The sequence below is a fragment of the Lygodium microphyllum genome, chromosome 5, assembly GCF_053477565.2.
Source record: "Lygodium microphyllum isolate KBCC chromosome 5, Lygodium_microphyllum_v1.1.10, whole genome shotgun sequence".
In the NCBI taxonomy this organism is placed as follows: Eukaryota; Viridiplantae; Streptophyta; class Polypodiopsida; order Schizaeales; family Lygodiaceae; genus Lygodium; species Lygodium microphyllum.
Window position 1 is genome coordinate 8690794 of NC_141139.1, and position 17204 is coordinate 8707997.

General features: G+C 44.4%; 1 protein-coding gene across 1 annotated transcript in view; it reads right to left on the reverse strand.

Moving 5' to 3' along the window:
• Positions 1-206: 206 nt before the first annotated feature.
• Positions 207-17204, reverse strand: part of OS9 (ER lectin-like protein) — a 28608-nt gene continuing 11610 nt past the window's right edge. The window contains exons 8-9 of the mRNA XM_087677455.1: positions 1339-1493; positions 207-741 (exon numbers count right to left, since the gene is read on the reverse strand). Of these exons, the coding sequence (XP_087533581.1) occupies positions 1346-1493 (148 nt within the window). The 3' untranslated portion in view covers positions 207-741; positions 1339-1345. The remainder of the gene's footprint in view (positions 742-1338; positions 1494-17204) is intronic.

A 17204-nucleotide genomic window follows, 5' to 3' on the forward strand; every position in this document is an offset into this window, starting at 1 on the left:
AAATAAATGGCAAGTTTCCTCTAATAATAACATTACACAAATTTACCCTTCTACGTAAGAAGCTTTAATTATTTAAGACTATTGGATCCACTGAAAAGGCTTTGAAGCGTAGATGATATGGTACCCACAAGAGTAACGACCCTAGCTTTCCCAACTACAAGCCCAACATGGTGTGAAGGCAACACCCATTGACAGATGAACCACTCTCAAAGGCAAGGGAACTCTCTTAGCCTGTAAATTCTGTAAAAATCCTTTTATTTCTCTTTCATAAATTTATCATGCATCCCATTTATAACTCAGTTAGCACGTGGACCCTTAGTTCCATATTGATCCCATATGAAGGCTGGCTCCACAGGGTCAAACAGACCCAGTTTCTATGCGAGTGGGCAATCGAATGTATGCAAAGTTAAACTTCTGTAAGTGAACCTGTATTGCAAGACAACGTGAAATTTTGATGGTGGAATTTCTCTTCTCATATTTATGTGTGGCAATGCTTGCATGCGACAGCCATTGCAGCACAGAGATCACAGCATGTCAGGTCTGAAGTTTGCTCAAAATGGAATACTATGGTCTCTTTTCTAAGAAAAGACTTGGTGAACATATCACATTTTCTTCCTTCACATGAAGTCTTCACGGTTTGTAGTATCTTGTAGGGAACTCTTAAGAGCCACTAGTGACTGTCAAAAACAATGTGATTTTTGCATAGATAATCATAATAGCAAACCCCTGCAAAAAGGGCACCTGGAAAAAACAAGTTGTGCATAAAGACAAAAATAATCTCAAACTTACCATCTGCCAGGATAAATTCTGTGCCTATATATTCTGTGCAACAAAGCGAGAGAGTATGACTTTACCAGTACAGAGACACAATCTTGTCTAATCTTTGACAGCTAATTTGCCAAAAGGTGATATGTGGATGCAAGTTGTTGGACATACGGCTGCAAACACAATGGTTTCATGTTTTCCCAAATATGCAACCCTTATGCAGTGCATAGGAGAAATTTCTCTCTTTAACCTCACCTTTTCTCTCATCTGAAAAGATGAAAGAAATATCAGGTTGTGTCATTGGCCTCACCTTGTCTCTCATCTAAAAAGATGCATAGGAGAATTTCACAGGCCAAACATGTTATGACTAGTAACTTCTACGCAGCTGCTGCCAACAGTCTTTGGTGGCAGTCTCTAAGACAGACTCCTGCAGCTCTAGCATCCCAAAGTAACTGTCTGATTTCTTGAACCTCATTAAAGAAACCACAATCTAAACAGGAGACATCAGTGTGATAGCATAAATCAGACTTGTGGTTGAGCACCTTGAGCACCAGCCCATCTGGATTCACTAACCTGACAGCTATTGCAGCTCTTCTGGTTCTGGAGAAGGAAGCAGGCCAGTTATAAGGGCTTCACTTTCCTCAATTACAGTCTCTGTGGCCTCTTCAACTGGTGGCAGCTCTAAGCAATTGATTACAAGCAATTGAGGACGTTCTTCTTGAAATAACCTGTTGAAGCAAAACAAATGATTTATTAGATTCAAAAGTATTACACTGGAAGTAGCCACAATAATGATAAAGCAAGTGAGATTCTAAGAAAAATGTAGGTCGCAAAATGAGTCAAAAGCCTCAAGGACGGCCTCAATATTACAAATGGAAATATGTCAGATACATTATTCTCAAGTATTTGTGAATCAGGTTCTCAGTTAGCTTATCCATCCCACTATCTGCAGATGATGTTGTAATTATCTCCTCTTAATGATGATAAAACTCTGCTACAGGACTCAGCAGGGTGGACTTGGGAAGGCGACCCATGTGCAGAGATGTTTTTCAGGTTTGCCAGCCTTGCACCTTGAAGATGCATATCCACAGCCTCATGGATCTGTATGGAAGAGAGAGACACTACTAAAGATGATCAAGAGTGTAATCAAGTCTTCACGTGCAAATAGGTTTTGTCCAAGCCAGGAGTATTCTAGGCATCACATTCACTTGCTACAGATGCTTGGACTTCAAAAAATCCTACAACAGAGCCAACGAGGATTTCTTGGAGGGGATCATGGCTTGTCTATGCTTTCCTAACAGCGGCCTAGTGGGGCACCAACCCTCTGGTCAGCCAATAGCCATCTTGTGCCACAGGCTACAAGGCTTTAAGGAGCACATCCGAGCGCTAGATTTGAAGTATGCAGAAGATTCATCCATGTATGGAGGCTGACATTGTGGCATGGCAAGGGCGGATTGTCAAGTACCTTGGCTTCAAGGTGGGGCTTTGACATCATACAAACATAGTAGCTTACCCCAAAGATTGACACCATCCAACAGAAGCTAACATCATGGAGCATTGCCTACCTCTCTTTGGTTGTGGTCAGATGAGAGGGAGGTCTAAGCATCTCTTTCTTTGATCAGGGGTATTGGAGTTTCACCTCCCTTGACAATCTCCTGATCAAGGACCTTCAGGCAGATAGATATGTAAGCATCTTCTACAAGAGGGGTTTCAGGGCTACCAGCCTTGCTATGGGAAGACAGGTCACTGAAGGCCTTCCTTGCATTGGCTTTTATCATAGTCCCAACAACTCTGCCTTGCTGCACTTTTTTGAGAGGTCCCTTGAGAGTTTGACAGAACCTCCTTCGAGTGCTAATGCAAGACCACCAAGATTTAGGGCTTAGGGTCTAGCCTATCATCCAGAACAGAAGGTGAAAGGTTAAGAATGGCCTACACAAGGCAAGCATATGCAGGTTCAATAGAGCAGTCTCCATGGCAAGAAACACATGCTTGCTCTTTTAGTTGTTGAAGAGATACCCCCCAATTTGCAAAGGATAATGTCCTGGCTCAAATAACAGGTGTTTTCTAAGGGGTTGGGGTGCAGGTGGGAACCAGAATTGCTATCCATGTTATGTGGCAAGTGCTCCCTAGAGATTTGCAAAGCTGTTTGATGAGACAGTTCTCGCCATTAGGAGGGCACCTTCAAGTGGCTGGATTGTTCCAAGTCTCCCCCGCCGCCCCCCCAACAAAAAAAGAAAGAAAAAAACCAACCCCAACCAAAAAAAGAAAAAGGAGCATCAATGTCACCTACCTTCCCAAATAGACCCCAAGGGATCTTTTGTAAAAAGCTTATCGAGTGTGACTCTAGATTTGGGAAGGTGTGAGAACAGGAGGACTAAGACAGAGTGCTCTAAGATATCTGAAAAATACAAATCAACAAAAGAATGCTTAGAGAATGTGAAACCAGCCTTCCTTCTTGGAAAGGGTGGTAATTCCCTTATTACAACTTAGTTACACTAGCAACATTTATTACAAAATTGAGAAATGCAAATTAACTTACAATCTTGGACAATGGACACCCTATTGGTTCCAAAACTAGTGCCCCTTTCAGTATTTATTTAGCTTAATTGAAGAAGAAGTTGATGTACAATGGGATTTTCCCAATCCCTTTCGGTATTCCAACTCCCCTTGCTATCCAAAATGACTAGCAAATCTTAAATCTGATTTGCCCCTTGATTCGAGCAGTCAATTGGCCTTCACTTGCTTTGATGGAGATGGAAAGCACCCCAAATTCATTGATTTGCTGGTCCCTCCACTTGAACTTGACTGAAAACAACTTCAGCCCTATTGAATCCAAGTCTTAGAGCTTCCAATTTCTGGCATGCTTCCCGAAGCTATTGCTAAACCCTAATTTCTACCGTAGGTTAGGGTTTATAGTGGAGAAATCTGAAATTTCTCAACCTCTGGTGATCTCAATACTGTAATCTTCGGATCAAGGCTATAGAAAGGCTAGGAGATGAGAGATTTTGTTGAAGAGAGTAAAAATTCAGACTTTCTTCGCGAAGAACTGAAGAAAATCGATCATTTACTATTGCTGCCTTGTCTCAACAGCCTGTAGTTGCTATCACTTATTATTGATTGGTCTCACCTACCCATGGCTACCTCTGAAGATCCTCCAATGGCTGCAAATCAAACCAACACCATCTCCTCCCTCTCTCTTGTAGGATGAATACAGTAAAAATGTCTCTCTCTAACCTCTAAAGACGTTTTTCAATCTTGCATGGGCATTTTTGACAAGTGACAGCCTTCCTAAATGGTTTTTTCAGCATTATCCATAATTAAATATTGATTTTCAATCTTTAAACACTAAAAATTAATCTAATGATTATTTCAATGCCCATAAAAATAATCTAATTGGCCAATAATTAAATTAGCTAGGCAACTTCCATTCCAAAGTGTACACGTCATCTTTGACCATCAGATTAGTGTTAAGTATTATTAAACACCACTTCTCTAGTGTCACCAACTTACACTTATGGCCAAATGAATGACCTAGACTGACAACTAGCACCAGATACCACCAAGTATCTGTGCGGCATAACTTATAACAGCTTTTGTCTTTGACATCCCATAATTTCCTCGAATCCCAAGATCATAAATTTACTCTATACCTAGTTGCACCTCACATGTGCAACATTTACTTAACCACGTGATTAAAAATTAATCCACATGTTAAGTGAGGTTTCAAAAATACATGTCCTCATGAAAGAATGGAATGGAATAAAATGAAACACACTATGAAGGTAAAGAATATAAAGAACTCAAGGGACACAAACTAAGTGCAATGTGCTGGGACTACAACAAACCTGTATTCAAGGCAAGTGCAAAAACATGGCAGGAGTAGGACGCTTACTCGCAAAAGGTCACCAGGGCAGCCCACAGAAGTACCTATCTCCAAACTCCAACAGTGACAATACCAAGCCGAGATGGTAATGAAAGACAAATGGTGATAAGGGAGAGTGATAATAGTGATCAATGTTTGGCATTTTGGCAATGAAAATACAAACTTAGTAAATTAAGAATGATCACACTCTTAAGTCCTTTAAATACAACTTTTCAAGGCACTTGTTTAATCAAAACTTCTTGAACTTCAGATTTTAATTTGATCTTAATTTGATTAACTTATTGAGGCTCTCTAAGAGCCAAATAAATTGGCCAACATTTGACAATTAAGTTTGACATCCTTCTTTTGTGACTTAAAACACCCTTGCTAACCAAAAAGGAAGCCCAAGAGTGACAGATAAGCCATACTTGGTCCTTGTTTTCTCCAAAAAACCACATGCATTAGGACCCAAACATGGTCAAATTGTATGACATGCAATGTGATTGGTGTAATTCAAACAACCACACAAGAAGCATGAATTCTAGAAGCTTTTAAAGTACATGTAAAATAGATATTAATGTGTTTGGGTGTGACCCAAGACATTTGGTTGGCTTCAAAACTGTCTTTAGAGTCCCTCTTTTGAGTCTAGCAATTTAGGCTCTGAGGAATTTCTATTCATCTTTAGCAATGAATTCATAGTCTTTGAGCTTTAATTTTAACAGGCCCTTTGGAAGTAGCACACAGCCAAACAAGGCTTTTTGAAGGAAATCCGGAGTCTTCTTCTATGAGGCAAAGGACTACCATGGACCAAGAGGGACATCCTATGGCTACTCTAGTCCCTTGGACACGACTCGAGATGAAAAGGTACATAGGCAATGGGCCCTAAGGGAGCAAGCAAATAGGCAATGTAATTATGTGTTGATCTAGCTCCAAGAGCTGGGTATAGAGGCAAACATGACAGGTAGTGTTGTAGCTACATGCAGAGTTGACAGATGGAGTAGGTGTAGTGTTTCCTTCTTCTTCTTCCTACTTCTTCTTCTTCTCAAGCTTTCCAATAGCTTCAATGCATGCCATGGGAGAGCGAGCAGCATCTAGTGTCTTCCTACTTTGATACAACTGTTGGGTATGCAGCTCACAAAGATGAACATCTAAGGCAGATGAAACTGTTAGTAGATTAGTCAATCAATGTGTGAGTTTGGTTGTATTCCAGTGGGTTGTGCATTTCTTTTCTAGAGAGGATCAATGGGCACCAATTCTTTTATGGGTGAATGATTATTTTATGCATTTCTTGGCTGGCCAATTGATATTTTGAGGCCCTCAGATGCTGGCCAACCTGATCCAATTCATTACCTATTCATAGGTTGGTGGATCCCTCCTCGGTAATTACTTCGTCATTGTCAACATACTCTATTACTTGCAGGCCTTGTTGGAGAGAGGGAGCTGGTGCTACTGGCCACTCAGCCTATGACTAATTGTATCCGACTATCTCATGACTTCATATATGGACTCCATTTCCTGATCATTCTTCTAAGTTATTTCTTTGCAACGTTCTTCTCTGTCTTTGCAGCCTCTCTTCTCACTTGTGTTGTGCAGTCTATTACAGCAACTTCACACACTTCCATCCTTGCACCCACTTCTGACACGGTATTAATTTTCAAATGTACGTGTTCTGGTCATGGTGCCATTTTCTGCTGTTGCAGGTTTGTTTTCACACTGTTTTAGTGCTGATCTACCTTCGCCTGACAGTTGCTGCCGAGGCAATCCTTGTCTACTACAAAAAGGCCTGATTTTTCAGCCACTGCATTTTGTCATCAGCTGCCTGTGTTTTAATTTCTGCATTATTTTTATGTTGTACTGCCTATATTTAGATCTGCTACTGACTGTGTTTTGTCTTGTAGCATTTGCGTTTTCAGTTTTACTACTACTGCAGGCTGCATGATTGATTTTCATCCTCTGTTGGCTGCATTTGATCAGATTTTCCCTGTTTCAGCAGTCATTTTTGTCTTACACCAATGAACTTCACTCATATGTCCTCTTTGCTACTTGAGCATGAGGCATCCTTGAGGTTATAGAGGAGGCTTCCATCTCAATATGGTGGCCATGATGAGGCATTTGCAACTTCAGCAAGTGGTGATAGGAAGAAGACAACAAAGGCTCAGTGCTATCACTATGGGAAGGGACACTTATGCAAGGATTGAAAGGGGTTAGTCGCATCGCAAAAGCAAAAGGAGAAGCAGCAAAAGCAAGATACATACTCATCCAATGAGTCATCCTCCTCTAAATCCGACTCCAATTCAGATCCTCTAGCCACAACAAAGGCCAAGGCCCAAAAGGGGTCATCGTTTACCAAGAAAAGGAAGGGCATGGTCGCCCCTCCTGCTGTCTAGAGCTAGTGATGCAATTATCCCTAATGACTCTCCACTGCTAGAGGGAGTGTAAGAACGCAATGACCTGGGGCACGCAATTGTGCCTCATCTACACGAGTATACATGCACATGATCCAAAGCATGGTAACCATGAAACGCATTTCGCTCATGCTGAAACGTGAAATGCCTAAAATGTCTCACTAACACATGAAACACCACAATGACACAGCTGATTGAAACATGATTTTTAAATGGGAAAAAAATGGTTTTTCTTGCTTTTTTGAGGGCTTTTGCACACACTATTTATGGGAGAGCATTGTTATTTATTTTCTCTGCCCCAAAAAAGACATCATGTGTTGAGATGAAAGGATTTGCATGCTATTGTTTATAAAGGAAACTCTCTCACACATTATTCAACCATTTCACTTGGCGTCTTGCTTGGAACTTATCCAAAGGTGAAACATTTCAAGGTGAAATGCAACATTTCAAGGGGTGAGATGTTTTGGGGGTGAAACGTTTCAAAATTACATTGATCCAAAGAGGGATATTGTCAGAGTGCAGCGGTGCGGAAGCATAGGACTGAGAGAGAGAGAACGCAGAGAGAGAAGGGAGAGAAAGAGACAGTGGACAATGAAGATCTGCTGTATAAAGAATGCTGAATACAAAGATATACACGGGCGCAGTGCGCTGGACTGCGTGTCTCCACCTCGACGATGCGACCTGCTGTCCACCTCGAAGTCTGCTGCAGTCTGCACTGTCTGCTGTCTGAAATCTGTGAACAGAGACAGAAATCTGCACATCACCGGTCTGTAATCTGCGACAGAGAAGAATGGGCAGACTGCTGGAAACGTTGACTATAAATAGTCGAAAACAGCCACGAACTGGGGCGCCAGAAATAGGGCACAGCCAGGAATAAATCAGCTGCAGGCAGTCGGACTGCCACGTGGCAGTCCGACTGCATAGTCCAACTGCTGCTGGTCCGACTGCTGCTGCTGGTACTGCCCTCCAAGACAGGACAGGCTATGATCTCTGACACCCCCTCTCAGAGCCTGGACAGGGCAGAAGCCTGAGGGATCTGGAATGTTGCCGAAGTAGAGCCTGAGGAAGCGCCTTCGTAAACAAATCTGCAAGATTGTCCTCCGTCTTGCAATACTCCACAGTGATGGTCTCATCCAGAAGCTTTTCTCGGATGAAGTGGTACTGAATCTCAATGTGCTTCGTCCGGGCATGAAAAACAGGATTCCTTGCCAAGGCAATGCAACTTTCATTGTCACATCGCAGCAATGTAGGACGAGTCTGGGGGCACCCAAGCTCCTCCAACAATCTCCGAAGCCACACAACCTCGCATGTGGTGGAAGACGCGGCCCGATACTCCGCCTCAGTAGACGAAAGGGCTACCGTGGGCTGCTTTTTGCTACTCCATGAAATAACACCTGCACCCAAAGTAAAGCAGTAACCTGTTGTAGACCGCCTGTGGTCCACGTCACCGGCCCAATCCGAGTCGCTCCAACCTGCAAGTACAAGATCTGACCCATCTGTCCCTGCGGGGTAATGAATCCCCAAATCAGACGTCCCCCTCAGATACCGAAGTATCCTCTGAGCAGCCTGCCAATGCACCGTCTTAGGTTCACTCATGAACCCTGCCAAGAGCCCAACAGCAAAACATAGATCAACCCTCGTGTTGAGAAGCCAAATCAAGGACCCTATCAACTGTCGATAGCGAGACGCATCCGCCAAAGGAGAAGCTGAATGGGAAGTGGCCTTCCAGTTCGGATCCATAGGAGTAGAGAGGGCCCGACAATCTTCCATCTCAAAAGTCACCAAGAGCTCCTGTGCATATCTCTGTTGGGAGAGAAAGATCCCCCTCTGAGACTGATAAATCTCATGGCCTAAAAAGAAATGGAGTAGCCCCAAATCCGTCATCTCGAACGTCCGATGTAAAGCTGACTTTGTCTCCTGGACCTGCTGTGCATCATCACCTGTGACAATCAAATCATCAACATATAATACAAACAGCACACAACCATCCTCGGAAGTGTGAACATACAGCTGCGGATCGGCCTTGGACCGCCGATATCCCAACTGAGTCTGGAGGAACGAATCAATCTTCTCATTCCAAGCTCGCGGGGCCTGCTTGAGACCATACAGGGCCTTCTTCAACCTGTAGACTTTCCCATCTGAAGAACCAAAGCCAGGAGGCTGCTCAACGTAGATCTCCTCCTTCAAGTCACCATTCAGGAAGGCCGACTTCACATCCAACTGATAAACAGGCCAGCCAAAGCAAGAACAGCTCTAATGGTTGCCATACGAGCGGTCGGGGCAAAGGTGTCATGACAGTCAATCCCTGGGCGCTGGGCAAAACCCTTAGCAACAAGGCGAGCCTTGTGCTTATCCAAAGTACCATCACTGAGATATTTGGTCTTGAAGACCCACTTGACTCCAATCACCTTCTTCTTCGGGGGGCGTGGCACAAGTGACCAAGTGCCATTCCTCTCAATAGCCTCCAACTCAGCTTCCATAGCTTTCTTCCATGGGGCGGACTGTAAAGCCTCCTTCACGGAGGTGGGCTCTCGATCCTGCATAACACGGGACATCAAACAATAATTGGAGCAAACAAGCTCCGAAGAATGAGCCTGGTGCCTCCGTGACCGCCGCGGACCATCCTGCGGTCCCCACTCCTCAGGAACCCCCTCGATCCCTGAATCACGGAGTGTGTCACAGGCCCAGCGAGGAGGAGGCCGAACCTCCCCTCGTCGTTCTCCATCAGTAGAAGACTCTGGAATGTCCACCGGTGGTAACTCCGCAGAAGGATCCGGTGGAACAATAGACTCTGTGTCAAAAACAGAATCATAATCAAACGGCACAGGCTCCAGTGGAACTGTAGAAGGAGCCAAACTCTCCCCTGGATCTCCAAGAACGGGGTGCTCCTCACCCGTTGAAGAAGCCGGAACCTCCACAAACCGCACATCACGGCTAGTGTACACATCCCGTTTGACGGGATCATACAGTCGGTAGCCTTGGGACTGGGAGCTGTAGCCAACAAATACCTGTTTTCGGGAAGCCGCTTCAAATTTATCACGGTGAGCCTTGGGAATGTGAACATAGGCATCACACCCAAAGACTCAAAAGTAAGAAACATCTGGCTTCGTCCCAAAATAAGCCTCAAATGGAGTCATCCCTTCCACGGCCGAAGTAGGGGATCGATTAAGAATGTGGACTGCAGTAGCCACAGCCTCGGCCCACAAAACCTGAGGGGTCTGTCGGTGCTCCATCATGGTGCGCGCCATCTCGATCACACTACGGTTCTTCCGTTCTAGAATACCATTTTCTTGAGGAGTATTGGTATTGGCAAACTCCTGGTGAATTCCTCTATTTGCACAAAACCGAGCAAATTCATTAGACACAAATTCACCTCCCTTGTTGGATCGCAAGGTCTTCAACTTCCGGCCTGATCGGTTCTCCACAAAGAGAAGCCAATCCTTGAAGTGCGAGAAAGCTTCTGACTTTAGTGCCAAAAAGTAGGCCCATGTCATCCTGCTGTAGTCATCCACGATCAGCATGAAGTACAAGCTCCCACGCAGGGACTCATTCCTCATAGGGCCACATAGATCCGTAGATACTAACTCCATCGGTGAAGTAGACCGCCGCGAAGCGGTGTGAGAAATGGCATCCCTATGCTGCTTCCCCCTTATGCAGGAGACACATGGTTGCTGGCTCACCACTATATCCGGCAACCCTCGAACAAGCTGTCCACGTGACGCCCTCCGAAGATAGTCATAGTTCAGGTGACCAAACCGAGCATGCCATAACTCAGACTGTGACTGTGAGGTAAGAAGAAGAGAAGAGAGGGCAGTGGAAGACTTCAGTTTGTAAATGCCGTTCTCCTCATATCCAGATGATAGAACCTTCCTCGATTCACGATCAAGGACTCGCACAGTAGAACTGTCAAATTCCACCAAAAGACCAAGGGAGCAAATCTTATGAACTGAAAGGAGATGGTACCCTAATCCTGGTACATGCAAAACCTCTGAGGTATGGGTGCCACCTCGTCCATCCAGAATAAGTTGCATCTTACCCCGACCTGCAATAGAAACTGAAGAGCTGTCTCCAATGAAAACCTGCCCATGCGAAGGTCGCAACTGGGCAACACCATCTGATGAAGGAGTCATGTGTCGTGAGGCACCACTGTCAACAATCCACTCTCGAGATTGGGGAGCTGCCATCGCAGCATCAGAAGCATTCGGTGAAGCGTCCTCAATGACAACTAAATGTAGAAATGCGGCTGATGAGGGTGCAGCCACCGCTCCAGAATCCTTGGTTTCCTTCTTCTTGGTGTCCTTCGAGTCTTTGTCAAGGCAATCCTTCTTCCAATGGCCAGTCTTTCCACAAATATGACATGTGGAGTCTTTGTCCTTGTCCTTCTCCTTGTCCTTCTTGGACTTGTTATCCCCCTTCTTCTTCTTTTGGTCCTTCCCCTTCTTCTGAGAGGCTTGACCTGTCAACGCCTCCGTCTTGGAAGCATTCTGTCCCTTTAACTGTTTCTCTTGGTCCAAGACCATAGGAACCAACTCTTCCCACCGAAGAGTAGACTCTCACCCCGAAGCAATAAGGGCAGAGTAAAATGTACCGAATCGTGGCGGCAACTGGGACAAGAGTGTGATCGCCATGTCTTCGGAGGAAATCGGCTTCCCCGCATTCTGAACCTGCATCTGTAGCTGCCTTAGCTTGTTAATGTGTTCCCTTAGCGAAGAAGACTTATTGACGGACAAGGTCCGCATCTGTACCTCCAAAGAAACCCTCTTCATCAGGGTCATCCGATTGTACATTTGATCAAGCTCCAGCCATATCTCACGAGCCACCGTCAAGTACTCGATGTGAGCGATCACAGCTGTAGTGCATGATAGAAAGAGAAAGGATCGAATCCTGGCATTCAGTTTGTCCCAATGAGACTGGGCCCTGGCCAACTCCGCACGAGCATCGGAAGAGAGTTTGGACTCATCTCTTACCGAAGGCCGATCAATATCTTCCTGGACCAACTCCGCCAAATCATAGGACTCAAGGATGGCCAACATCATAACGCGCCAAATGCGGTAGTTGTCGCCGTCGAGCTTCTGATCTGTAGGAAGAGCCGGTAGGACAGGCACCTTCCGGTCCATAATCGCCTGGAACTCCAAGTCCATCTCTGTAGACATCTTCACCTGCAATGCCTTCTCAAACGCAAAAGCAGCCCCCTCTGACTGGGTAAACTCAGCCTGCTAAGGCTCTTCCGCGTCCCGAAGCTTCTTCACCCGCCGAAGGCAATGAAAAAGCAAAACCTGCACTTTTAGGTTGAAAACTCAAACTTCCTCCGCGTCAAACAGCAGTAAACAACAGCAAATCCACCACCTGTACTCCTTTCCTGTGCGCCCACACTCGTTTCAGCCTAGTTCCAAGGCGCAGCCCTCCTGTCTGCCCTTAAACGCAAAAAACGCAAATTTGTGTCGTGATGGAAACTCCTCTTCAGGTTGATTCTGCGCTCAGTCAGCCCTCAAACACTGCTCTGATACCATGTCAGAGTGCAGCAGTGCGGAAGCGTAGGACTGAGAGAGAGAGAACGCAGAGAGAGAAGGGAGAGAAAGAGACAGTGGACAATGAAGATCTGCTGTATAAAGAATGCTGAATACAAAGATATACACGGGCGCAGTGCGCTGGACTGCGTGTCTCCACCTCGACGATGCGACCTGCTGTCCACCTCGAAGTCTGCTGCAGTCTGCACTGTCTGCTGTCTGAAATCTGTGAACAGAGACAGAAATCTGCACATCACCGGTCTGTAATCTGCGACAGAGAAGAATGGGCAGACTGCTGGAAACGCCGACTATAAATAGTCGAAAACAGCCACGAACTGGGGCGCCAGAAATAGGGCGCAGCCAGGAATAAATCAGCTGCAGGCAGTCGAACTGCCACGTGGCAGTCCGACTGCACAGTCCGACTGCTGCTGGTCCGACTGCTGCTGCTGGTACTGCCCTCCAAGACAGGACAGGCTATGATCTCTGACAGATATTCCCTAATGCATTGACCTGAGTCTAGTAGGTTTTGAAATCCTAGAGCTAGGATTGATATCCACATTCATGATGAGTTGTTTTTGACAAAAAGCCAGATTGGCTCCTTGTCCAAGCTCACATGAGGAGATGCATTGTTTGATAGACATAGAGAGTTCTTATGATCTTCCCTATTTTCAAGAGCCAGTATGATCAACATCAACATCTAGTTCTCTCCAAGGCACCTTGGTGGTAGCTTGATAACCCACTGCTTGTGTACTCACGGTCCATTACAATGGTCATTGTTGTATATACTATGATGAGTCATTATCATTGTATCATTGTATTGTACCAGATTACCCATGATCTAAGAGGGGATGTTAGCACATTAGTCAGTTCACATGTGAGTTTGGTTATGTCTCAGTGGGCTGTGCATTTCTTTTCCAGAGAGGATCAGTGGTGGGCACCAATTATTTTATGGGCAACTGATTAATTTATGAATGTATTGACTGGTTGAGTATTTTTTTGAGGTCCTCAAATGTTGGCCAACCTATTCCAATTTATTGCCTATTTATAGGCTATAGCTCCCTCCTCCTCGATTACTTTGACATTGTCAACATACTTTGTTACTTGTAGGTCTTGTTAGAGAGAGGGAGCCACTACCAATGCCCACCTAGCCCATGACTCACTATTATATTCAACTATCTCATGTCTTGATATATGGATTTGATTTCATCCTTGTGAGTTCTTACAATGTTCTTCTCTTTCTTTACAGTCCCTCTTCTTTCTCGTGTTGTGTAGTCCACTACAGCAATTTCACGCGCTTCCATTGTTACACCCACTTTTGATAAGAACTCCATGAGTTTTATATTAAGGATTCCTTTGAATCAGAGTCTATATTAAGGATTCCTCTGAATTAGAGTCTATACACACCTATGGACACTCAAATTCCTAACCTCTCAAGTCTTGTACCTAGCACACCACCAGTCTCATAGATGGTTAGTCAATTTAGTCAATTATAGATTCTTGGCCAACTCTCTAGTACAACACATGTGCCTCGACTGCCCCTCCATCCACCCTCTATGCGAACACCCCTTGAAGCATGCGTTCTTCAAATGTTTCAGCTTTTACCTCTCACTAGACCAATTAATATTTACCCTTGGAGGGAGCTTGCCCCCTCTATTACGAGTGTTCCTTCGAGGCTCCCAAGACCTTCACATTCTATTCTCTCTCATCCTTTAGGGCTCCATGGAACATCTAGTTCCAATCAATTATCCACCCCCTTCTTGAACTTCTTATTAGCTCTCATCCAAAGCAAAGTAGTTCATCTTTATGGGTTACTATTCAAAGGCAAAGGCTCACTAAGTGTTTGATGCTCCCAACCAACAAGATCTACACTCAGTGAGATATCACATTTGATGAGAGGGATGTTCTTCATGCTCATCCATCTATTGATGAGACACCCTCTTCTATGCCTAGTAAGCCCGAAGCACCTCTTGCTCCTAGTCACGTCACAGAGTTGTCTACTTCTAAACAACCTCCAAATTTCTGTTGCCTAATTCTTACCAACAAACCATGCAAGACTTGCGTGCTTCCTTCTAACACTCCTTTAGACCGTCCTAGATGCTCCAAGGCTTATTCCAATACATTTTAATGGATCAATCTTCATGGACAAATATCTCAGGCCGATCAAAAGGGGACTTAGACTCTTGTTGATTGTCCTCGTCACAAGAAGGTGAAAAGCATGAAGTAGATTTTCCATGTTAAGCACAAAACATGTTATGCAAGGTTTCCGTTCAAAAGAAGGCATTAACTCCGAGAAGACTTTTGCATCTATTCCTTGCCAGGTATCCATCTACTACCCTCACCATTTCACTCTTCACCTTGGACTCCCTTGTGGGTAGCTAGGTTTCGTCTCCTTATTGACAAGCCTGTGAGCTAACCAACCCTTTCCCCACCACACTAAATAAAATTTGGAAATAAAAATCAAAAGAAAAGAAAAAGACAAGCCCATAAAAAGGACTCCTGAGGGAAGATAATCATCACCTCCATAGTCTTGATAGGTGCTTGGGCAGCCGATATACACCCATTAACCAATGTGGCTACTTTGAGATGGGACATCTCAAGGTAAAATGGAAGTAATTCCTCATTGCCTCTCAAGTCTTGGTAGGCGGTTGGGCAGCCAACGTGCATCCTTTATCCAATGCCCTAGCTATTTTGGGTGAGAACCCTTCGGTGAGCAATGCTTTGCAGTCCCTCTTACCTTGATCTTTGAGAGCTTTTGGGCTGAGAGGGGATATCAAGCTAATCATCATCTGTAAGAAGCTGAGAATAAGGACTTAGTGTAAAATAATATTGATATTATGCCATGTCACACTGAGATTGGTATAAAAGGAGAGGACATGTAATTTTTCACATCTTTTTGACACATTAATACAATTACTGTCCTCTCCCATCTTGCTCACAGCTTCCATGGTTTCTCTCTCTTTCCTGTCTTTCTCTCTCCAAATCTAGTCTTTCTCTCTCCTCATCACTCTTCTTCTCTCTCTTTCTGCAGTCTTTCTCTCTTTTCTATAGTCTTCTCTCTCCTCTTTTTCTCTCTCTAGTTCACTCTCTAACAAGTGGTATCAAAGCACTAAATTGGCTCCATCTACGGCCTATCATCCACAAACTAATGGGCAGACAAAAAGAGTCAATAAATGGTTTGAGACTTATCTTCGCCATTTCTGCTATGATGTCCAAACTTCATAGGATTCTTGGTTGCACTTGGCTGAGTTTGCTTATAACAATTTTACCCATGCTAGTATTGGTGTTTCACCTTTCGAGGGTTTGTATGGTTACAAGGTGCCCTTACCCACAGTCATCTTTAATGAAAGGATCAATCCTCGTGGGAAGAAAGAGTTAAAAAGAATGCAGACCATTCTTCAAGAATATAAGATGAATCTTAAGAAAGCTCAAGACCAAATGAAGATGTATGCTTATGAGAAGAGGCAGCCTTTAGAGTTCCAAGAAGGAGAGTTGGTCTTACTGAAGGTGCCCAAGTCCAAGTACTCTACATTAAAAGATGGATCTAGTAATAAGCTTGCTCACAGGTTTTATGGCCCTTACCGGATCCTTAAGCGTATTGGAGACTTGGCATACAAATTAGAGCTTCCCTCTTCCACAAAGATTCACAATGTCTTCCATATTAGTCAGCTCAAGCCTTTTTATGGTTATCCAGTAGATATAGTTGATGAGCTGCCACCTATTGATGAAGAAGGTCTTATTCAGTACATCCCAAAGGCTGTTATAGGTCAACGTGAGAAGAAGCTTCGATCTCGTTCTATCCTGGAATATTTGATCAAATGGAGAGATTTACCACCTGAGGAAGCTTCTTGGAGGCCTGATTCTATATTGGATGAGTTTCCACCTGAAATGTTCAAGCACTACCTAAGACATTTGGTTGGCTCATGTGCTTGTAAATAGGGGGTCTGTCCCATCATTCTGCATCCCACACAGTTGCTGCCATCGCCTCTGCTCGTGTGCCTTCTCTACCTGCTGGCAACTGCCCCACCTGCTGTCCCGACCTGCTAACACATCATCATCAATTGCTGGTTGCTGTGTTTTCTGCACAGCAGGCAGCCCTGCTGCAGCCACCTAGCTGCCACTACCTCACCAACCCTCTTCAGTGTTTCCAACGCCTGCCATGTCTGTTTGCCGCTGATCAGGCCACCCTGGCTGATATCATCATCCAGGACAGTCTACTGCTCATGTTTCAATTAGATCTACTGCTGCCCCACTTCCTAGAGTTCTACAATTACATTTTCTTCTCTAAAGGCCGTGTTTGCTGCTGATCACTTTTCTGAGACTGCTATGCTGCATTTTCTTCATCTCTGGTTGCACGGCAATCTCCAACATCCAATCTTTGGTGGTATGCTCCTTTGGGATCTTCTAGAGGCTATCACCATCAACACCCTCCCCTCAACCCACTCCTTGAGAGATATTGGTTTAAGTTTTTCTCCACTCTTTGGACATACATTATACCATTCAGCTCATTGAGTTATTATATTCCTTCACTCTAAACTTTATGTTTTTTGTTTTTGAGTTTCTCATTAAATTCAGTTGTTAGTGTTGGGAATAAAGGCTCACTGTGCCTTTTACAGTGTTTGGATGTGAACGCACCCTTACACTCTTGTACTTTATATATTATCTAAA